This window comes from Tasmannia lanceolata, unplaced genomic scaffold (genome assembly GCF_043159265.1).
Source record: "Tasmannia lanceolata isolate RefF3 unplaced genomic scaffold, GAP_Taslan_0.1 ptg000037l, whole genome shotgun sequence".
Taxonomy (NCBI): Eukaryota; Viridiplantae; Streptophyta; class Magnoliopsida; order Canellales; family Winteraceae; genus Tasmannia; species Tasmannia lanceolata.
The window spans coordinates 45926066-45951089 of record NW_027518714.1 but is presented as its reverse complement, the minus strand read 5'-3'; the positions used below and the strand labels follow the sequence as shown (position 1 = coordinate 45951089).

General features: G+C 37.6%; 1 protein-coding gene across 1 annotated transcript; it reads left to right on the top strand.

Annotated features, from left to right (window-relative positions):
• The first annotated feature begins 2707 nt into the window (after positions 1-2707).
• On the top strand, positions 2708-25024 carry LOC143861487 (uncharacterized). The gene is made up of 9 exons (XM_077372409.1): positions 2708-2779; positions 3110-3190; positions 3244-3259; positions 4796-4887; positions 5550-5764; positions 24117-24210; positions 24293-24365; positions 24436-24518; positions 24610-25024. Exons 1-9 carry the CDS (start codon positions 2708-2710, stop codon positions 24808-24810), a joined length of 927 nt encoding a protein of 308 aa, XP_077228524.1. The 3' UTR covers positions 24811-25024.

Genomic DNA, 25024 nt, shown 5'->3' with positions numbered 1-25024 from the left:
TCCCATATACTATCACAAGGCTCGGGAACGAAGAAATACCCCGACAAGACATAGAAACATCACCAAGAAGGAGAAATCACCAAACATTGCCCCAGGTCCAACAAAAAGGTATTTCAAAGAGTGAATGATGAATGTTTAGATCATCAAACCAATGGAAAAGTGGTTTCCGGGTTGCAAGATCCAAAAAATAATGGTTTGGAGGTGTGGGATGGTACTGCTAGATTTGGGAATTGTGGGATGGGGTGTTAGGGTTTAGGGCTTGAAAGAACTAAGAAAGAATGGTTTTTTTTTTCGCGGGGTGGGGTGGGGGGGGGGGGGGGGGGGGCAATGTGAAAAAGGAATTTGGGGCTGTGGCATTATGAAAAAAAGAGATGTGGGGGGTTGTGGCAATGTTAGAGTGGCGGTGGTCATGGATTAGGGTTTGGGTTTAGGTTTAGGGATATGCAAAAGGATTAGGGTTTAGAGGAATAGACAAAGAATAGGGTGTTAGGGTTACTTCCACTGGCGGTGGTTATGGATTGAGTTTGGGTTGTGGGGAATAAAGAGGGATTGGGGAGGTTATGGCAACACAAATGCCAAAGCATGGGATTTGGGGGTGTTGTGGGTCTTGCGACAAACCTAGATTTGAGTTTTGGGTTATGCGCAAATGCCAAATAGGTGTTTTGTGAATTGCGGCAAACCTAAAATGGGTTTTTGGGCTATGCGCAAATACCAAATAAGTGTTTTGTGTATTACGACAAACCTAATATGGGTTTTTTGGGTTACGGCATATAAAGGGGAGGGATGAAGGTTGGGCAACACATATGGATGGTGTCTCCTCATAACCTGAAGCTCTGATACCATGTTCGTAACACATCCATGAATGAGAGAGAAGAAGAAGAGAAGATGTAGAGGAGAAGAGATGAGAGAGATTATCTCTCTCCCACCCACCCACCCCAAACACACACACACACACACACACACACACACACACACACACACACATATATATATATATATATATATATATATATATATATATATAGAGAGAGAGAGAGAGAGAGAGAGAGAGAGAGAGGAAATGGTTTGTGAGCAGTTGCTCAGATAAGCTTATCTGAGCAGGAGCTCACAAACACATGTGGCCCCACATTTTTGGGGTGATCCAAAGCATTCATTTGGAAGGTCCTTCCATGGATAGGGTGTGTACCAAAAATCAGCCCTATAGGATCATCCTAACACTTCCATTAATGGGCAGATTTGTGGACAAACAATATCTGTCCATTTTTCCTTCTACAAATGGACACCCTAAGATGATCCAATGGAGCTGATTTTTGGTACACACCCCATCCATGATAGGGCCTTCCAAATGAATGCTTAGGATCACCCCCAAAATGCCCCCCATGGTTTGTGAGCAGCTGCTCACAAACCATTTCCTCATATATATATATATATATATATATATATATATATATATATATATATATATAGAGGAAAATGATTGTACGCTCGACCGTACCTAAAGTTAGGTACGGTAGAGTGCCAAATCACATGGGTCCCCCATTTTTGGTGGGCATCTAAACCATTCATTTGCAAGGCCCCATCATAGATAGGGTGCATACCAAAAATCAGCACTATTGAATCGTCCTAACCCCTCCAAAACTGGAGGCCAAAATGGGCAGATTTGTGGACAAACACTGTCTGTCCATTTTGGCCTCCACAAATGGATGGGTTAGGATGATCCTATGGAGCTGATTTTTGGTATGCACCCTATCTATGATGGGGCCTTGCAAATGAATGGTTTAGATGCCCACCAAAAATGGGGGACCCATGTGATTTGGCACTCTACCGTACCTAACTTTAGGTACGGTCGAGCGTACAATCTTATTCCTCATATATATATATATATATATATATATATATATATATAAAGGAAAAGTGACCGTACTCAGTCAAGTAGATAAGCTTATCTACTCGGTCTGCTAAAAACAGTGGGGCCCACATTTTTTGGGTGATCCAAACGATTCATTTGAAAGGTCCTTACCTAGATAGGGTGTCCACAAAAAAATCAGCCCCATAGGATCATCCTAACCCATCCAACAGTGGAGGGAAAAATGGGTAGATATGTGGACAAACCATGTCTGTCCTTTTTTTCCCATTTTTCCCTCATGGATTTTATATATATATATATGAGAATAGGGTTACAAGAATGACAAGTATACCCCTACATGGCTATGTAATTACACTACTACTCTTAACATCTGTTAATTTCCTCGATTTCATTTGTAACATTTTAATGTTTGATATCTAAGAGATTCTATAGGTGACTTTTACTGGAGGAATATTTGGTTTGGAGCTGTAAGAAAGATGACTGTGGGAAACATTCTGGATTATACTACTTAAATAAAAATCAACAATTTAGATTTTTTTAAAGAGGAGTTCTAACATGTTAGTTGAATCCGGACGTGGAGGAGTTGTTAGAGATGAATAGGAAAAAGTCGTAATAGCCTACTCACTTTATTACGAAACCAGCTCCAACATGGTAGCTCAATCCAGAGTTTTAGTAGACGGTCTTAGAGCATGTGACTCCTTTGGTCTAAAGAGATTTGGCAGACGGTCTTAGAGCATGTGACTCCTTTGGTCTAAAGCACATCATCGTCGAAGTTGACATCAAAGTCCTCGCGTACCTCCTTGGAGGTAAGGGGAGCATTCCATGGTCTATCAAGTATCTATGGCCAGAAATGCTAACTCTCGTCCGCTCACTCTCCAGTCTCCACTATCACCGTACATCAATTCTGGAAAGGTAACATGGTGGCCGACACTCTTGCAAATGCTGTGGTCTCCTCTAAAGAGAAGAATTGCTTTAAAGCATGGTCGGATATGCCCCATGAGGCGAAAGGAACCGCTAGATGTGATGCCATAGGGTTTCCTAACTTGTGATCCAAGTTGAAGACCTTGGTTGTGGGTTTGTAATTAATTGTAATTTTTTTCCTTTATTTGGACTTTTTAAACAATCTTTCCAGGTTGTTTTCCATATCCCATATTTTGATACCTTTTAAAATACAAAATAACCCATATTTTGATATCTTTCGCAACTGGCTAAGGTCCTGATGTTAATTTTTCATAATTCCAGCATATGGATTCTCAACCATTAGTTGGATTGATGGAGAGCATGAAGGATCAGATTAGTGGGCTACCACCAAATGGGATGAAGGTGCAAATTTCAGACGCTGAATCTGCCGCACGTTCAAAATCTAAACGCATAAGCAACCTTTTGTGATTGGTAATTCTTTCCATTTCTTTTTATTGGTGGTGTTTTGATGGGGATACAAACACGAAATGAAACACTATCATTTTATTTTGGTCATTATATGATGAGCATTTCTTCAGTCCTTGGAAGGAGGGCATCATTAGTGGGATGCTTGGAACATATGAAAATAAAAGTGGGTGCTCCATTCATGTCAGGTGGTCCCATGACTCCCATAACTCTCACTAGTGGAAAAGGCAGAGGAAAAACTCCCGCAAATGGGCCTACCTTTTTTCCTCACGAAGATGCCATTATCTCCCAACAAATATTTCCCCATCAAATCCAGATAGCACATGGAAAAGGAATTTTCTAGATGATTTTCTTTGGTTGGCCCATGCACGCTTTGAATGTTCTCTGTTTTAGGATGTTGTACATGCATTTAAGGAACTTTTGTCTTGTTCTCTCTTTGAATTATTCATTTGTGAGGCATGAGGACAGATTGGCATCTGTTAACTGTATCATAAATTTATAGGAAAGGGAATTGTTTTTTTTTGTTCAAATGCCTATTTTAGTTCCTTTGTAGGAATCAATTGTATTTTTGTTGGTATTGCTAAAAGGTAATGTTAGCAAAAGTTTTGGTCAAGGACTACCTCTCACAATTCCCCATTTTCTGGCATTAGGTTCCCTATACTAGTGATCCCTTTTATATTTCCTTTTATACTTTTTCAGAAAAAAGTGATATGCAATTGAATTTTTAGGATCAGAACTAACAGCTTAGTGCCATCCTTTTATTTTGAAGAGGCTTACTTTGCCTGTTTTGTTTTGTCACAACTTTTAGGCTTTATTGATCATTTATACAGAGGAGCTAGAGGGAGAGTCTTTGTGGACAGCTTGGGAGATGTCTTTGTTATATTGTCAGAATTGTTGCGTATTATTGTAACGGATTGTGGATGGTAACTGTTTAAGTTGAGAAGATCACCATCGTTGCTTGGTGTAAGTGATGAATGAAATAAATGAAAGAGAAGAAGAGATAAACAAGAAAAGGGGAGAAAATAATTGTTGTGGAGGTTGCATACCCAACCCCACAATTTGAAGCCTTTTTATAGTCTCACTTAATAATAATTGCAGACTCCCTAAATTATTAACATTAAGAATAAACACTCCACTTAAAAAGAATTACACTGTAACTTTATAACTTTAAAAGAATTGCGCCATGACTCAATATTCTGCTTCTTCACTAGATCACGCAACTACACATCTTCTTTCTGCACCTAGTGAGTAGATTTTCTGGAACAAAATTATAATAGCCCATTGTATAATGCCTATCAAAATGCCATACTTCCCAATTCGAATCTGAGAAGCTATCTACTCTTAAATGATAATTTTTTCTTGAAAATAATCTTCGCAGACAAAATTGCATTGTGATGTTACCATAATGATGAGAAAGTCGTTGCATCATTATCATCCCATATTTTTATAGGTTAACTAGTTAACTGTTGTAATCGTTCACTAGAGGTTAACTAGTTAACTGTTGTAATCGTTCACTAGTTAACTTTTGTAATATATTTGAAGGTGTTGCTGGTGGTACTGCATCTGGGAAAACAACTGTTTGTGATATGATAATTGCTCTTCTCCGAGATCAAAGGGTTGTTCTTGTAAATCAAGTAAGTTATTTTTCATTAATTTCATTATTTCAATCTGCATCAGTTTCTAGTTTGCTCGATGCATTCATGCCTTGACAGCTGTTCTTGTAAACCAGTATTTCAGTTTTGGTTTCGGACATAGCCGAAACCAAATTTTGGCCAAAATTCGGTAAAAAAGAAAAAGAAAATTTCATTAATGTATCAAAATTTCAGCCAAAATTACTCAACTCAACTCAACTCAACAAAGCCTTTGTCCCAAACTAGTTGGGGTCGGCTAAATGAATCCTTTAGAAAAAATTCATGAAGAAGGCAAAAGGAATCTACCCGGCTCTAATCCTGGTTCTAGTTGGGTTCTTCTACGTGTGATCATTTTCTTCCAGTCTATCTTATCCAAGGCCATGTTTCAGTCCCTAGTGAGATTCAAGGTTGGTAGAGGCAATGGCAATTGCTTTTGTGAAGACCTTTGGGTGGGGACAACTCCGATGAAATGCTCTTTCCCAGACATATTTTGATTGGCCACTAACCAGTCATCAACTATTGCTGATTATCTGTTTGGAGGCGCGGGTCCCAGAAATCTGTCTTGGGACATCAGATTGAAAAGAAATCTAAAGGAAATTGAAATAGTGCACTGCATTTCTCTATTGAGATTGTTGTCCCCCATCTATTTATCTCCCTTTGTACAGTATCAGTGGGTATGGTGCCCAAATACTGAAGGGTGTTTCTTAGTGCGCTCATTCTTTTGGCAAATGGTAGATAGCTCATCTGCACCGTCCCGCCGGTCCCGGATTTGGAAATCTCCTATACCACCTCGCATTGCTGCTTTTGCCTGGACGGTAACATACCGTTGTATCAAGACTTGCGACCAGTTGAAAAAGCATTGCTTTCACATGGCCAGCTGGTGCGTTCTATGCCGCCAAGCTGAGGAGACAATTGATCACCTGCTCCTTCAATGTCCCTTTACTTATGGGGTGTGGATGAGCCTCATTCAGTCTTTCAGCATCTCTACGGTATTGCATTATCGTATTAAAGTGCTTTCCTCTTGGGGTGGTGCTTTCCACGTGCAATGGCCAAACGACGTGGTTTTCTATACCTTACACGGTTATTTGGTACTGGAATGAACGTAACAATAGGATATTTAACGATATGGCAAGGAGCTGGCCTCATATTGCCTTGCAAATTAAGCTCGCCATCATATCTTGGTCTAAGACTAAGGTCGGGATCCCCTATCCGACTAGGGAAATACTTAGCAACTAGTTCTCGATTATCAAGGACCGCAAAGCACGCCTTGTTGCATCCCCTTCCTGGACACCCCTGCCGGACGGATGGTTCAAATTGAATTTTGACGGTAGCTCTTTGGGAGCCCGGGCAATGCAGGAATCGGTGGACTGATTCGGGACGACAACAGTAATGTAATTATGAACTATTCCGGTCCTGCGGGTGTTTGTGATGCAAATGAAGCGGATGCGTTGGCTCTTCTCTTTGGACTCAAATGGTTGTTACGAAACCAAACCAATTTGTAACGTGATTGATCTTCTTAGAGGGAGATCAGCCTCTTGATCCACTTCGAGGGAAGGATCAGTCCTCCATTATGCAAAAGGCACAATTCTAAGATAATTTCTTCATTATTTTATAGAAAAAAAAAGAGTGTTTAAAGAAAATACTCAAGGGATAAACATAGAAAGATCTAGAAAGATCTTATGATAACAATGGAAATAACTAAATAAAGACTAATTTAATCTTGGCTAGTATCCAAATCAATTCTAATTACTTAATCCACCCTACATGCCTAATCTACCGTGCAAGCAATCCAATAAACAGATCTTCTAAGATCTAACATATCTTAAATCAAAACTAATTTATTCTACTATAGCTGGACCCATCTAGGCACGTAACATTCCACCCGCCTTGAAATCAACCTTGTCCTCAAGGTTGGAGATTATACACTGGTCAGTTGGTGAAAAATGAGATTTTGAGCAGGACTTTCCAAAAAACTTGTCTCTTTTCTTCTTCTTTCTCGCTCTCTTTGTTCTTCTTTTCATCTTGCGGTTGCTCACCATTTTGTATGTCGATGTCAATGGTTTAGGTAGCTCCATTTTGAAACCGATCTTATCATATTGTTCATCAAAACTCCTTCGGTGTGCTTTTTTGGAATGATTTGGATGTTGATGCATGGATGATGAGCAAGGATCTGGATGATGAGCAAGGATCTTCTTGATTGCGTTTGGACAAATTGAGAGGAAGGACGGATTTTTCGGCGACGGACTCATCGAACTCGACAATACTGAAAATCAACGATGACTTTCTTTTGTGGCTTCTTCGCTTTTTCTTCTATCTGCTTTCTTTTTCTTTTCTTCTTTTGTCCTCTTTTTCAGTTTTGTCTTTTCTTTTTCATTCTGCAAGCCTTCTCGACGGTGGTCTCGTTGAACTCTTTCATTAGCTTCTGCAGACATGGAGGATCTTCTATTTTCATGCCAAACGATAATGCTATCTTGTTGAAATTGGCATTCATAAAAGCAAGATGCCTTTTGATCTCTTTTATATCCTCCTCCCATCGATCCATTATTTCTTCAACATGAGGTCAGATCGAACTGCTCTGATACCAAATGTTACCAACCCGAATGGTTCATAACGTGATTGATCTGTAAGTGTTCATCATAAAAGGAACACGGGCAACGGATCTTTGGCGGTCCAACTTTGAGAAAATCATAATTAACCATATGGATTGTGAAATCCAAGTAGTGACTTGGTTTGGCAACCTAGAGGGGGGGTGAATAGGATGTTTATAAAACTTTTACCTTTTGAAAACTTTTACTAAAATTTCACCCAAGACTTATCCCTTGTTTAATTAAGTTTGAAATAGTTGAACTTAAACAATATTACAAATTAATATAAGTTCAAAAACCCTTGTTGATTAGCAAACTTAATTAGGTGATTTATAGCCTAGTTAGCAAGGTACCAATATTCAATCAAAACCAAAATGCTAACTACTCACTCAATTCCAAATATGTAAGAATGCAAGCACAAATAAATAAGAAAGTGAGAGGGAGAGAAAGATAGAGAAATACCAACACAAGTGACACAAAGATTTATAGTGGTTCGGCAAACGGCCTACTCCACTCTACTCAAGGTCGCACTTGAGGATTTCCACTATTGAGACCTCCACGACGCCCGGCTCCGAGGCTTTTACACTCCAAGGGAATTAGATAAGGATGCCCTTCCACCTTTACAATGACTCTCCTTCTCCGCCGAGTTCTAAGCGCTTTCTCCCAAGGGAATTAAACACGGATGCCCTTGCCACCGATAGAATAAAGAAGAAGATAAAAGCTTTGCCTCTATGTAGGCTACAATGCAAGTTGAAGCTCCAAAGATGCTCTCAAGAATAAACAAGTTTAAGCCTAAACCAATCTCAAAAGATTTTCTCAAATCAAGGCACAAAGAGTTTGGTTGGTGAGAGAATTTAACCAAAAATAGTTCACAAATGATTTTCTATGGTTTGTTGAAGTTGGACAATGTTCCTCTCTTGTTTTAGACCCATTAGATGGGTATATATGGTGTCCCAACTCCATGTGACCGTTTGGGGGGCAAAACAGTCAAAACTGGGTCAAAAATTCAACTAGCCGTTGGACAACAACGGCTATATTTTTTTGAATTCATAGTGTTCTCGGAGTTCCGAGCAAATTCTCGGAGTTCCGAGCAAAATTCTCGGAGTTCCGAGAATCCAAACAGAGCCTTTATTTTTAGAACCTGGACCATTTCTCGGAGCTCCGAGAATGGTCTCGGAGTTCCGAGCTCGGAGCTCCGAGAATAATTCTCGGAGTTCCGAGCCTGGATTTCCAGCAAACAGTGTTTCATTTGAAAAATTCATATCTCCCTCATTTCTCGTCAGATTTCGATGTTCTTATACTCTACGGATATGAGAAAAATGAGAGCTATCTGGTAAAAATATTTTCAAAAATATTTGAAAATGTTTTAAATAAGTTTTGATAGGATTTAGTTGCTGGTCCAGGTTGTTGCTTCGGAACTCTGTTTTGTTCTTTCTTGTGTTGAATGCCATATGGGTCCCAACATGTTGGTACACCACCATGGCCATTCACTTATCCATTTAAGTCCTTAAAGGGTGTGTTAGTCTCTTTGAAAAACATATTTTAGGGGTTTTAAGATGTGCCTTGATCAAGAGAAAACACAAGAGAGAAAGGTGATACATACTACCCTTTTGAACACTCTCTTGAATGAACTCTTGAGCCAATCTTCATTTGATCTTCAATGTGGTTCTTGGATTGCTTGTGTGATCTTCACTTGAGCTCCTTGCTTTAACATCTTCCAAGGATGATGCCACCAATGTGTTCAAGCTCCTTTGCATGTTGATCCTCAAGCATGTGTTGTGTTGCATTGTGTAATGGCGATATGACATGTCAAGCATGTCAAGTTCCTGTCTAAGACACAACACTCAAGGCAACTGATCAGTCCATAAACGACTAATCAATTTGTATTTGTTAATCATCAAAACAAGGTGATTGACTGAACCCATGGGGAACCCTTGGGCTTACAATCTCCCCCTTTTTGATGATGACAAACCAAATTGATTAGATTGGTGGGAGGAACCTTTTATGAGGATTAGATGGACAATTTAATCATGACTACTCCCCCTCAACATATGCATGAGATATATTCAACAAGGTATAATACAAGAATGCATATGATAATGGATCTAATCAATTATACAAATTCTCCCCCTTTTGGCATAAGCAAAAAGGAAGAATTAAGCACTTAAGCACAATACATAAAGCATCAAGATATACAATGAGAATATGATGCTCCCCCTAGTTTCTTGTCATGATTTACCAATTAAATTAATGTATATATGGCATGATAAGAGATAATCAACATAGGAAAGGAATGACACAAAACAAATCAAGCCTATGTTGGAAAAACAAAGAGACATTCCAAATTTAGCACAACTTCTTAGGGTATAGCTTAGTATATATATAATTCCAATATAAATCTACCCTATGACCCATAATATAGTAATAGATTAGAAAGTTAAAGCTTATATTTTACTTATCATGAAAGAAATTAAGCAAGTTTTAGACTTAGCATGATAAGCCCCCTTTTGTTTTTAAAATTCCTATTAGAATCTTATCATGAGGTGATGTGTAAGTATAGACTCATCATGATAAGCAAGAATATATATATTTCAAGTTAAAAATATATTCTTAAATTGTCATGCATAGAAATGGACATTTGATCCTAATATGGCTAACTATTAGGATATATGGCATGACAATGAAACTTATCATGAAAATACAAATTTTCAAGTGAAAGTACACATGATAAGCAATCAAATTCATAGAGATTAAGATTACAAAGTATAATTTTCTCCTATGAATGGGAAACAAGAAAGATATTCAAGATTGAGCACAAAATTCAAAAAGATGAACATTTAAGCCTTTTTTTTTTGTTTTTTTTTTGTTTTTTTTTTGTTAAAGTATGAACATATAAGCACATATAGGTGGGGAATGAAAAAATGAACTATATAAGCAAGTCATTATAGTCATTTTAAACATGAATATAGCAAAGGTAATCTCTCCCCTTTGTATTTGTCATTTGCCTTATATAAAAACAAGGTATGACATTACACAATAGGCCAAAGATATGACAATTGAATGCTTGGCCATCAAAACTTATTCTTGGAATAGATGATACCAATCTAGATCATCCAAGATAAGTCTAAAAGCCTAAAAGATATGACTTTAAGTCCTAGGCTATGGGCTTTTTGTCTTAAAACAGTCACATGCTAGATGATACCAATTTAGGAGCATAAGACAAGCCCGAACTAACCACATATGGAGCAATCATGGCTCCTAATGGGTGTACTTATCATAATCCAAATGATATATACATTGAGTATCATATGATAAGCCACTAAGGACAAATCTTGACCTTTAAGCTCCCCCTTTGAAAATGAATCATGCAATGCATGAATCCAAAGGGATGTCCTTGCATAGACTCCAAAGGTTTTTGGATATATTTTCTAAAAGATACCAAGTTAAACTCAACCCTTGGGCTACAATGACACTTACTCTCCAAGTGTCGGTTTATCATGATAAAATGATAGACATAGTTTAGCTCATCATGATAAACATGCATAGCACAAAAGATTTTCAATCTTTGGCTCATGCTCCCCCTAAATGTGATATCATATTTTCAAATTCACGCTTTACTTCCTTAAGTATGTAACATACATAACTAGCTAGGGAGATCACATATAAATGTATACCTATTCATGTTTGAGATGTTGGCACAAGGCCAATTTGTTAGATATTTTAATTAAGGTGAATGTACCATCTCCCTCTTAGAATCTAAGAAGGCTAAGGGCACCAATTGAGTGACTTTTAAGATTAATGGTTTAACATCTCATACGTGTAGATATTATCAAACAAGGGGTGATAACTATAGAATATATATATATATTACCAATTTGAGTTCAATTCTATAGGACTAAGACATAGTGAGAATGGTCAATAAAATACCATGTCTTAGAGAGACATCCATGATTCATGAAGGTGAGAGTATACCTTATGAGAAAGATATGATCATCAAGGTTTCCATGGATAATCTACCATGTTTGGACACAAAGGGCATAACACATAATGTGCATGGTCCAAACATTACATCTACATCCACAACCACATGTAAAATGACAAGGCATTAGGCACAAGGTGCATAAGCCCTATTGAAAACCAAAAATGTGTGGGAGGCACATGTTCCCATCACAATCTAATGTATACAACCACCTTAATGAATTTTAATTTTACTCAAGTGAGTAAATGCCCAAATATGATTCTAGATATCTATGATATTGTCATTTCAAGTCATACATTGAATCTAGATTCATGTTTCAACTTCCCTACATATTATATCATTTTGTGATTCTAGGGAAAGATCTAAGGAAAATAGAGTTTAAAGAATAATATTTTGGCATATTCACAACTTTCACTTAAAAACTATTTAATTGCCAAAAAAAAAATTTCCATTTAAGTTCAAGTCTTTAAACCTATGGGTTTCTTCTCTTTTTGGTTTTGCTAGAGAGATGTGATAGATCGTATAATCTAGCTTCTAGCAACTACCAAAATAATGTTCAAATATGATGATATACTTGTGAGTACAATTTGAACACAAGGGCACAAAGGTGTGGTTGAATATCCTGTAAGCACAATTTATGGTTTTCACATTAATGCTCTATTGTGGTTGTCATGTGGATGAAAGACATATTCTAAGTGCGATAAGATTTAAGTCATAGTGTGTGCACTTAGCAAAAATACATATAGATACATACAAGTCAAACAATATAAGTATATTGTATATATAGGTTGTTTCGTCACAAATGATTTGATCATGAAGCACATATCAACTAGATATTAAACATAAAATATCTAGGGGACCTCTTCCAATAGATATAACATTTTAGTGCAAGATATCAAAGCCTTATCAAGTTTCAAGCATAAAGACTTTGGATTTTCAAGGATGATCATTTGAAGCACAAAATATGGATACATGGCATTCAAGCAAGACAAGTATATTGTATCCAAACAAATTTTCATATGATATAAAATTAAAGCACATCCCCTAATCTAAGATAAACACAATACATATCATGTTGGGGTTTTTGGAACCCAAACTATCTTGGTTCCAAGCAAGTTTGCTCTAGGTGATAAGTCATTTTTAACCCAAACAAACTTACTGCTTTTTACAAATCTAAACATACATTTAGATTTGTAATGTCCAAATCTACCACAAAAATCACAAGACATATATGAGTAGGTAGATGGACGGGATGAACATGATGATCTACAAGAATGGTCATGGTGGCAATTATGTTTTACACTTTCTTGTAGTTTGTAATTTTCCAACTCAAGTTTCTCATTCTTGATTTTCAAATCATTGATTTCCATTTTGAAGTTATTTGTTTCAAGAGATGAGGAATTCTTGATTTTATCTTCTTCTTCTTTAAGGAGTTCATTTTCTTCTCTTAGTGATTTAATGGTTTCACTTAGTTCGATAAAATTATTTTCAAACATTTCATTCTCTTCACTAAGATGTGCATGGTCTATTTCTAGTGACCTAAACTCCTTGTGAATACTAGCTAAATTATTTTTCAAGTTTGAATTCTTAGCTAGTTGATCCTCAAGTTTCTTATGTAATTCTTGGACATTTTCAACAAGCTCTTCAAGTGTGAATTCGGCATTATCCAAGGGGTCTTCATTAGATAATCCCATTAAGCACATGTTTTGATTTTGAAGATTTTCAATAGAGTCCAAAACATTTTTAGCATTTTTACAAGAGGATACTTTCTCATAAATGTGTGGTGGTAATGCACAACATGTTGCAATTAGGGCTTTTGTATTTAGTAAAGATAATTTTTTATTATATTCATTTAATCCTTTAGATTTAGCATTTAACATAAATCCATTTTCAATTATCTTTACCATATCTTTATCTAGACCTTTTAAGTATGTCTTCATATGTATCAACCATGATCCATAATCCGAACCATCCAAAATAGGTAGTCTAGATCCCATCTTTTGAGTTGCCAAAAAGTTTGATCTTTTAACTCTTAACCGGTTAGGGTCTTAATCAAGAGCCCAAGCTCTGATACCAATTGAAATCCAAGTAGTGACTTGGTTTGGCAACCTAGAGGGGGGGTGAATAGGATGTTTATAAAACTTTTACCTTTTGAAAACTTTTACTAAAATTTCACCCAAGACTTATCCCTTGTTTAATTAAGTTTGAAATAGTTGAACTTAAACAATATTACAAATTAATATAAGTTCAAAAACCCTTGTTGATTAGCAAACTTAATTAGGTGATTTATAGCCTAGTTAGCAAGGTACCAATATTCAATCAAAACCAAAATGCTAACTACTCACTCAATTCCAAATATGTAAGAATGCAAGCACAAATAAATAAGAAAGTGAGAGGGAGAGAAAGATAGAGAAATACCAACACAAGTGACACAAAGATTTATAGTGGTTCGGCAAACGGCCTACTCCACTCTACTCAAGGTCGCACTTGAGGATTTCCACTATTGAGACCTCCACGACGCCCGGCTCCGAGGCTTTTACACTCCAAGGGAATTAGATAAGGATGCCCTTCCACCTTTACAATGACTCTCCTTCTCCGCCGAGTTCTAAGCGCTTTCTCCCAAGGGAATTAAACACGGATGCCCTTGCCACCGATAGAATAAAGAAGAAGATAAAAGCTTTGCCTCTATGTAGGCTACAATGCAAGTTGAAGCTCCAAAGATGCTCTCAAGAATAAACAAGTTTAAGCCTAAACCAATCTCAAAAGATTTTCTCAAATCAAGGCACAAAGAGTTTGGTTGGTGAGAGAATTTAACCAAAAATAGTTCACAAATGATTTTCTATGGTTTGTTGAAGTTGGACAATGTTCCTCTCTTGTTTTAGACCCATTAGATGGGTATATATGGTGTCCCAACTCCATGTGACCGTTTGGGGGGCAAAACAGTCAAAACTGGGTCAAAAATTCAACTAGCCGTTGGACAACAACGGCTATATTTTTTTGAATTCATAGTGTTCTCGGAGTTCCGAGCAAATTCTCGGAGTTTCGAGCAAAATTCTCGGAGTTCCGAGAATCCAAACAGAGCCTTTATTTTTAGAACCTGGACCATTTCTCGGAGCTCCGAGAATGGTCTCGGAGTTCCGAGCTCGGAGCTCCGAGAATAATTCTCGGAGTTCCGAGCCTGGATTTCCAGCAAACAGTGTTTCATTTGAAAAATTCATATCTCCCTCATTTCTCGTCAGATTTCGATGTTCTTATACTCTACGGATATGAGAAAAATGAGAGCTATCTGGTAAAAATATTTTCAAAAATATTTGAAAATGTTTTAAATAAGTTTTGATAGGATTTAGTTGCTGGTCCAGGTTGTTGCTTCGGAACTCTGTTTTGTTCTTTCTTGTGTTGAATGCCATATGGGTCCCAACATGTTGGTACACCACCATGGCCATTCACTTATCCATTTAAGTCCTTAAAGGGTGTGTTAGTCTCTTTGAAAAACATATTTTAGGGGTTTTAAGATGTGCCTTGATCAAGAGAAAACACAAGAGAGAAAGGTGATACATACTACCCTTTTGAACACTCTCTTGAATGAACTCTTGAGCCAATCTTCATTTGATCTTCAATGTGGTTCTTGGATTGCTTGTGTGATCTTCACTTGAGCTCCTTGCTTTAACATCTTCCAAGGATGATGCCACCAATGTGTTCAAGCTCCTTTGCATGTTGATCCTCAAGCATGTGTTGTGTTGCATTGTGTAATGGCGATATGACATGTCAAGCATGTCAAGTTCCTGTCTAAGACACAACACTCAAGGCAACTGATCAGTCCATAAACGACTAATCAATTTGTATTTGTTAATCATCAAAACAAGGTGATTGACTGAACCCATGGGGAACCCTTGGGGAACCCTTGGGCTTACAGATTGAAATTGAAACAGTAAAGGGAACATATCGAAAGCCGCATATCGTTTTGCTATCACTGGAAGGATTCCATTCCGGTATTTCTCCTCACTCCACAACAGATGGTGATGGGGACCGACTTCCTCTCTCTTTTTACCGTGGATTGCCAAGAGAATGATGTAAAAATTGTTGTGTGCAAGTAGGGACCGGATGAGAGAATAAATAGACGTTTATGGGAAGAAACACAACTCCTCATCACGCTGGTTCCCTCCCCAAAAATCTCTTACATTTACACCCCTTCTTTTATGGCTTTTCACTTAATGCCTTTTCACAAAACCAACTAACAAAATGATCTAGGCCGTTGATTTTGCACATGCCACATCCACCGTTAGGATAATTTCCTAACATTCTCCCCCTTGGCCAGCAAGATCTTTGAGCCAAACATAAGGATCATATCTTTAAGTTAGTTAGATAATAAACACAACATTCCGTTCAGCAAAAACTACTAACAATAAACCATGTAACCATTGGGTCACCAACTCTACCGAATAGCCTACCCCATGATTATATCATTAGTAATACTTACTAACATGAATGTAAACGCATACATACATAAGATGTAAATATGGTCCAAAACAGTCTACAGACATTCTACCTCTTACTCACAATCCATTTACGTAATGTGCACAAAATAGAGTGGTAGAAAATAATATATATCAGAATCTTAAAATAAAATGTGATCACAACAGTGTATCTCAATACCTAATGCAGACTCCCACTGTCATAGGCTATCAAAAGTGTCAATCAACCTTATGCGCGCTACATGCTCTCTGAAGAGCTTTGGTGACAAGCCCTCAGTCAAAGGATCCGCCAACATAAGTGCGGTGCTTATGTAATCTTTAGATACACACTGATTCTGAACTTCCTCACAACAATATGTCAATACATTGACATTACTTGATTTGTCGTTCTTGGAATTGTAAAACCGCAGCGGAATTATCACAATACATTCTCAGTAACTTGTCGACTATCAACAAGATAAAACCCTGAGACAAAATTCCGCGACTTCAAGGCATAGTACAAGGCCTTGAAGTACACAATAAACTCCGTACCCAAGGTGGAAGCAACTGAGTGTCAATTTGACATTCTTCCACGATTTATGACTTTCTGCAAAATATACTAGAGCAGAACTCTAGGTGTTCCGGCAACAGTCGAAATTAGATTAACCAATCACACTAGGGTTATCTCATTTACTTTATGTGAGCATTAAACCTTTAGTCCTTTACACACAATATATAACCTTTTGGCAAATTTCCAATGATCCATACATAAATAACATTGGTACTTTCTAAATTTGCCCACCATATAGGTTATACACAGATAGGTGCAGATTTAAACATTCAATAGACCCCAATTGCGGAACTATTAGGGAACATCTTTATCTACTCCTATAATGAATCGATCCTGGGACTTTGGAACTGACTGAATATATCACCCTTAACTATAGGAACACTACAAATGGAGTAATTTATCCATGTTCAATACTTAGGACTTTACCAAGATAGGCTTTCTGCAATCTCAGCAATCCTCAAGTCCCAACTAGGTGAATCTAAACCCCTACTATGTAGGATGCTTCACCTGAATTCTTTTGTATGAATATCATTGAACATGGCTAAGTACTACTAGCAAGTAGTATACCATCAACACATAACACGAGGAAAATAATTTTACTCCTCTGACCTTAAGATATATCCATTATCCTGTGACAATTCCTTAAAACTTAACACAGAGAGTACTTGATGAAACTTTATGTACAATTGTCGGGATGTCTGCTCTAAACCTTAAGCAGAATCTCTAAGTCTACAAACTATGTGCCTCTTTCCTTAGCCTCAAGGATTGTTCGGTAGTTGTCACCACCAAAACATCTATAATGTGGGTTGTTAACTTATATGTGTCTTTTAATGTTCCAATGAGCATTGGTACCACCTTCTCTTGGATCACCAGTATCGGTACTACAATCTGGTTCTCCTTAAAGGTGATTTTACTAAAGACACTACACTCCCACTAAGGTCACCATCCTTTAGAAGTCTTGGCACATTTAATCCCGACAATATACGTACTATGGGTCAATCAACAGAACCTAAAACTCTTAAATACTTTAAGATAATCTATGAAATTGCAACTTATGGTCATAGAGCTTAATCACTATATTCGTGGGTTATAAACTTTTGCCTCATGTAAACAACCCAAAGTTGCATGTTTCCCAATTTTAGCTTCCTTATGACCCATAAATCTGAAAGGGTCTTAGGCACAGCCTTACTTGGATCACAAAATACATGGGTGTTTTAAGAGTTTTAACCCACAATCTTAGGCAACAGAGAGTTGCATAAATGACCCTTATTGTTTTGATTATTTATATCAAGTTAATTCTCGACTCTTACCTTATAGATCACAAACAAAGATAGGGCCTCCTACTTCTGATTAGAGAGACATTTAAATATGACTAGAAAATTTAACCAAAAGGGTAACACCTTTCGCCACCAACTGTCAGAGTCCAAAGATCCAAGATGTCATTGTGAATGACCTTTAGTAGATCAATACTCATGGTGACACCCTAAACCGATTAATCTTTGTATATTTCTCCTTCAATGTACCCCGTATCATTGTTTAAATCGGTAAAATCAAGTGAATCTAGAATTCTTCTTTTACCCAACTATTCTCATATATGTGGTTAAAAAACTTAAGCCACCGATTGGATAAATTCTTGTTCACGCGATTTCATTTATCTCTAACAATACCGATTATCTCATTCTAATGCAAGGTGGGCCAAGTCTGACCTTGAGAGAACTGCAATCCAAGTCAATAAGGATTGCCCTGAAGAGAACCAAAATCACTAAATGGAAAATGGAAAACTAGAGAGAATCCATTATACTTCCAGACATTGATTCATAGCCAAAGGAATCAAGTTTTTTTATAATAAGGTTTCTAGTTCATATGAAACTAAAATTTCAGAAAAGAGTGGCGAGTAATAATGGATTCAACAGCCACCTTTATTCTATTTCCCGATATAATGATATACTCTCCTCTACTAAGCACCTAACTCGCACCAAGACCTCACATAGAATTCTAAATGTGAATAGTAACGCCTTTATCTATTCACAAATCTTTTTCCGGAGTACTTACGAAATAGATATCATAATTTACAAAGATATGGTATTAATTCCAGGCCATATCGAACTTAAGGGATCCATACTTTATGTGTCATTTATTATTCAAGATAATGGCACTTGATACCAAGTTCACTCTCTTTAATTGATAATGCTAAGACTAGTCTATATTTTCAGGACTCTAATGTTGCCATTTAAAATAACCAAGAGGTGTGTCGAAAGTGAGCACAACCAAGGTTCTGAATCTAAAGCCTTTCAAAGTGTGCTCAAAACTACAACTTTGGTGAATATACTTTAAGGTTATCAAAACACATCATAAGGGTATTTGCAAATGCTTCCAATGATCCTCTAAAATATTCACTAACTACATTCAAGAACTCCTTTGCATTTTCGAGTCTTAAAAATATCTCGAATTGCATAAAAAAATGGAGGTCTACCATTACTACTAGAGTGATACTAACATTGAACTCCCACTATTCATAAGCATCTTTTAGATATGGGTTTAGTGAGCCTGTCATTCAATGATACATAGTCTAGCCTTTTGTAGTCTTGAATTATGCAGATCTATTCCATCACTTGCTAAGGTTTCTGACCCACTAAAGTACTCAACATAATCGGTATCTAGAAAAGACACTAAGATACCACAACTTCAATGTCACAGACACAGACTTGCAGTTCCAAACATGCTCACTTCTTATAACACCTATTCAGTCCACAAATGGAGTTTAATTAACTCAATCCACAATTTTAATCAATCAAACTGAAAAGAATGACTAAAATGTATAAAATCATGATGATACATAAGTGTGCTTCTAATTATATACCATATGTGCCATCGTGGGCAGTCCGTTGGGCCGTGCCATGATGCAGAATTGGTTTCTACTTTAGAAAACACAATACCATGATTATGAAGAGACACCGGTGTATCACCGTGGGTCGTCCGTTGGGCCGTGCCACGGCACACAGTTGGTTATCACATACAATACTCAGTCAATCTATCTTAAGGAAAAATTAGTTCGATTGCCCAGAATCACAAAAAAAACACAAAAATGTGACCTCGACGAAACATCAGACGTGTCATTGTGGGTCGTCCGTTGGGCCGTGCCACAACACAAACGATTTTCAATTCAAGAAATCACAATACTGTGATTCTGGCGAGACACCAGGCGTGTCACCATGGGCCGTGCCACAGCACACAATTGGCTCTCCCATGAGACCAACTAGGGCCAGATAACTCTATACTTGAGGCGCACATCACCGTTGGACAGAAGCATAACCCCAAACCAGGTTACCCAGGCCTAGCCCTCTCACACCGCCTATTTGTGCAAAACAACAGTCATCCGTTGGGCTAAGTGTTGCTCTTGGACAAATAGTCGCAATTGAAAGTGGTTCATAGTCCATAAATGTGTCATTGTATGCGACACGGTTCTTAAAATTAACCACTTAACCTTAAGCAATTTTGTTTCCCAGTCGGAATCGCAGTTCTTTGTTCATTCATTTAGTGACCAATCATAACAAGATATAGTTCAATTTCAACTAAAAATAATGAACAACGTAATAAACTTGTGTATACAAAACCAACTTTCAAGTTCCATGATTAAACATAATTCAATGTTTTAGGTTTTGAAAATACACACTATCAGTTTATTATAACCATAAGCTTGGGTTTTAAGCATATCTGGCATGAACTAATGTGCATTCAAGTTAAAAGTTTAGTCCCATATATGATTTCAACTAATCATTTTAACCCTTAAGTTATATGCAAAACATAAAGCATATAAACAACATATAGGGGTTCTTAAGTTAAGAATTAGAAATCAAAGGTGTTCATTGACTGAGTTTTAATCATTAAACAACATCAAAACTTTACGTAACTGGGTCTCCATGGCATTTAGTTAATTCTTTAAGAGTTTGAAATTAAAATTAAACTCAAGGCCCACTTTAAAAAACCCAAAAGTTATAAAATTACACTGGAATTTTAAAATCCAGACTCCGAACACCAAAACAGACTTTGGAAACGGGTTCAGAATGGTCTAAAACCATTGGAATGGTCTAACCGAAGTCCAAAACCCCAAAATATTTGACTTAAAATCAAACTTACAAAACCAAAAGTCTCGATTTTACACTGTAACTATATCATACAGTGCTTAAATACCAAAAATGACCTCAAAAATAGGTCCAGAACGGTCTGTAACCTTAGGAACCAATCTAATCCGAGCCCAAAACTCCAAAACTTTTGACTCAAAACCAAATTTATAAAGTCAAAAGTGTTAAAAATACACTATAAGTGTATTATACAGTGCTCAAATGACAAAATGGATAGCAAAAATGGTTTCAAAGGGTTGCAAGACGTTCGGAACCAGTTTTACTTGGGCTAAAACCCTAAAATATTGACTAAAAAACCAACTTGAAAAATCAAAAGTTTTTGAATTTACACTATACCTATATGATACAGATACCAAATGCCAAAATTGACCAAAAAAATGGATTCAGAAGAGTGCAAAACCTCCAGAACCGCTATAATCTGGCCAAAAATCTCACAAAAATGGGCCAAACAGAGTCAAACACAGATTTGGGCCGTTTGGGCCTATGGGCCGGTTCAGGTCAGGTTGGGCCAAGCGGTCTGGTGGGCTTAGAGGGTCTACTGGGCCCTTTTTAATTGAAAAGCCCGTCGCAGATCCTTGGTGGGCCCGCGCGGCCCGGTTCGGCCCGTCAAGCCCGACACTATTCATCATATTCTTCATTAAAATAGTGAAAATTCCAGCAAAATCCGAAAAAACACTCAAAGTTCGATTTATTATTGCGGCTTTGTTTGAAGTCCGATTGAGGCTCACGATACGCCGTTGGACTCGTCTCTCGACGAACTTCGTAACTACGCTGGAAAATTTCCTGTCGGACAAGCCGGTCGCCGGCGGCACACTGTTTTCCGGCGAGGTCCAAAACTTCCTCAAAAGTTAAAATTTTCATCTTTAAATCGTGCCAAACGTAATCCAGACATCGGATCGACGAACCGTTTGTTGCGTTGGATTCATGGGAACACAAGCAACGTTTCAGTGCCATTTAATCATCGATCCGACTCCAGAATTGATGGCGGCACTCAAAATACAAATTTTCACAAACCCTATTTCAATCACTTTTAATGCAATTTTCTTGCCATTTTCTTGCCGGAACCATGACTCTGATACCACATGTAAGTGTTCATCATAAATGGAACACGGGCAACGGATCTTTGGCGGTCCAACTTTGAGAAAATCATAAATAACCATATGGATTGAAATTGAAACAGTAAAGGGAACATACCGAAAGCCGAATATCGTTTTGCTATCACCGGAAGGATTCCATTCCAGTAGACGGTGATGGGGACCGACTTCCTCTCTCTGTTTGCCGTGGATTGCCAAGAGAATGATGTAGAAATTGGTGTGTGCAAGTAGGGACCGGATGAGAGAATAAATAGACATTTATGGGAAGAAACACAACTCCTCATCACACTGGTTCCCTCCCCAAAAGTCTCTTACATTTACACCCCTTCTTTTATGGCTTTTCACTTAATGCCTTTTCACAAAACCAACTAACAAAATCATCTAGGCCGTTGATCTTGCACATGCCACATCCACCGTTAGGATAATTTCCTAACATGATCTTCTTAGGGAAGATCAACCTCTTGATCCACTTCGAGGGAAGGATTAGTCCTCCTTTGTGCAAAAGACGCAATTCTAAGATAATTTCTTCATTATTTTATAGAAAAACAAATGAGTGTTTAAATAAAACACTCAAGGGATAAACATAGAAAGATCTTGAAAGATTTTATGAAAACAATGGAAATAACTAAATAAAGACTAATTTAATCTTGGCTAGTATCCAAATCAATTCTAGTTACTTAATCCACCCTACTTGCCTAATCTACCGTGCAAGCAATCCAATAAACAGATCTTCTAAGATCTAACATATCTTAAATCAAAACTAATTTATTCTACTATAGCTGGACCCATCTAGGCACGTAACAATGGTATGTACAAAATAATCTTGGGCCACTGATTGTTGAAGGAGACTTCTCTAACATTATTTCTTGGGCCCTAAATTGTTGTGCCGGTCCGTGGCGGCTATCGCATACGCTGGACGAGATCCGTGATCTTATCCGAATTATCCTTCCTCAGGTATCTCACAAGAGTAGGTCGGCGAACCATATGGCAGACGGTTAGGCTAGAGAGGGGACTCATTTGGCCAGCACCAGGGTTTCTATCAATACACCTCCATCGGTACTGCATGTCCATGGAAGCTCATAGGCCAAATGGAGGGCTGGGGGTTTTTTCATTGATCTGAATGGTTGCTTGGGTGGATCCTTGTTCCCCTTGAATTGTAAGATCTTTGATTATTATAAATGGAGAAGTTAATTTTCAGAAAAAAAAAGAAAAGGCCATGCACTCCCAGTCATTTGGTTTAGGTAGCAAGGTATATGCTTCAGTTGAAAAACAGAACCTAACTCTATTGATCTTGGACTTCCGGTTTGTGTGTGTGTGATGGCCACTGCATTTGTTAGTCTTGATACAAGTTTCCATTCAATCAGATGAGCACAACAACTATATGCTTGTGGGAGGAGTTTTCCAGTTCGTTCTTACATTGAATCGTACAGGAGCAATGAGTTTCTTGAGGACTTTTTGAGGGACTGGAGTTTTGCTTTACATCAATGAACAAAAAATGCAAGAGAAATGGGCACAACTCTCTTTTTGTCTTGTTCAGATGATGTTTAAAAACTTTCCTGGTCATTCACTCAGATAAGTCAAGCCAGTTTTGTCCTATCCTATACAGTGAAAAACGCATAGAAGCCGGCTTGGTAAGTGAAAAAGTATGCCTATTCAATAAGGGACCGTTTGGATGCCGAGAAGATTTTGATTTGGATTTCTCACATTTGCAGCCCATTTTGCTTTGTGATTTGGATCCGAATCAGTGACTGACAATGAAAAAAACAGATTTCCAAATTTGATGTGGTAATAAGTAATTGGAAATCCACAGATCTGGCAGTTTCCTTCACCCTCTTTGCTCCTCACCCTCTACCGTCCACTAGGAAGTATCCCCTTCCCTCTCTGTCTTCCTCAACATGAGCTGGCGGATCTATTCATTTTGTACTCAAAACTCAATTCCAAATCCAAATACAAAATATGAGGTATCCAAATGGGCCCTTAAAGATTTGTCCAAGGTCACATGCTCACAAGTGGGTGTATCCATCTCCAAGTCTCATTTCTTAAAGCTTGGTGGTCCTACACACTTCAGTGACGTGGGAACACAATAAATGTTGACAAGAAATTCCATCCAGAGTACATGGGAACTTTCTCATCTGCATGCACCTAAAGATCATGGGACCTATTATAGATGCCATCATTATATACATTTTGTAATCTTGACGGTTCTATAGTAAAAGAGTAACTATTCCTTGTCACTATTTTGTATCATTATATTGTTCTCGAGGCATGTGTACATGTTTGTTATTAAGACTGAATGTTTTACTCGTTCTGTCTTTCATTCTCTGACATCTCAAATCCATGTCTTGCTTCTTATCGAGTCAAATCTACTTGGTGTACGCTTCTCACAATATTTTTTTTTCTCCAATGCCAGTGGCGAGAGCATGGAGAACGCATTAAGAGCATGTTGTAAGGGAATCAAAATTGGGAAAATTCTTATCCACAGGGATCGTAACAATGGTCGACAGGTCTGCTAAACACTACCATGTCCCACATATCCTTCTTACTAAAATTAACTTTGATTGATCTCAATTTATCACGTCAATGCAGCTTATTTATGAGAAGCTACCAGAGGACATTTCAGGCCGCCATGTCTTACTGCTTGATCCAATTCTTGCTACAGGTTTGAGCTCCCATACATAATAAATCTTAGTTAATTTCTAAATAATGATTAGAATCCATCTACTTCCCAGGGAATTCTGCTGTCCAAGCTATTTCTCTGCTTATTAGTAAGGGTGTACCAGAGTCCAACATCATCTTCCTCAATCTTATATCAGTATGTCACTCTTGATGGTTCATATGTCCATTCCCTACATTAAAAAAAAAAAAAAAGTACCTTGGTTTCTGATTATCATTTTGTAAAACAGGCTCCTGAAGGAATACATGCTGTCTGCAAGAACTTTCCAACACTAAAGATCGTGACATCGGAGATTGATACTGCACTGGATGATGAATTCCAAGTAATTCCAGGTATGGGGGTGTTCGGGGATCGGTACTTTGGCACGGATAAATGCCAGACCAATGGAACAAAAGCATCAAAAGCAGTTACAAACGCGCAGAACACCTAGATGTTTGCTCGACCGCGCCCTTTTATTACTTTGATCAGGTATTTATTAATAATCCACTTCATTTAAAGTGGAATTAACAATTTTTTCAATGGCTCCATGGAGGGGCAAATCAATTTTTTGTTCAAGTTCTTTGAAATTTCTGGCACTGGATTGCACACCCAAAGGACCCTCATGTTTTGATGTTAATGCAGAAATGAGTTTACCGTTCAAAAAA

Excerpts from the sequence above, each read along its gene's own strand:
- LOC143861487 (XM_077372409.1), top strand. The coding sequence starts at position 2,708 with ATGGCCAGAAATGCTAACTCTCGTCCGCTCACTCTCCAGTCTCCACTA. Across the intron at positions 2,780-3,109 it reads CGTACATCAATTCTGGAAAG|CATATGGATTCTCAACCATT; the intron begins GTAACATGGTGG and ends TCATAATTCCAG. Across the intron at positions 24,519-24,609 it reads TCTTCCTCAATCTTATATCA|GCTCCTGAAGGAATACATGC; the intron begins GTATGTCACTCT and ends TTTGTAAAACAG.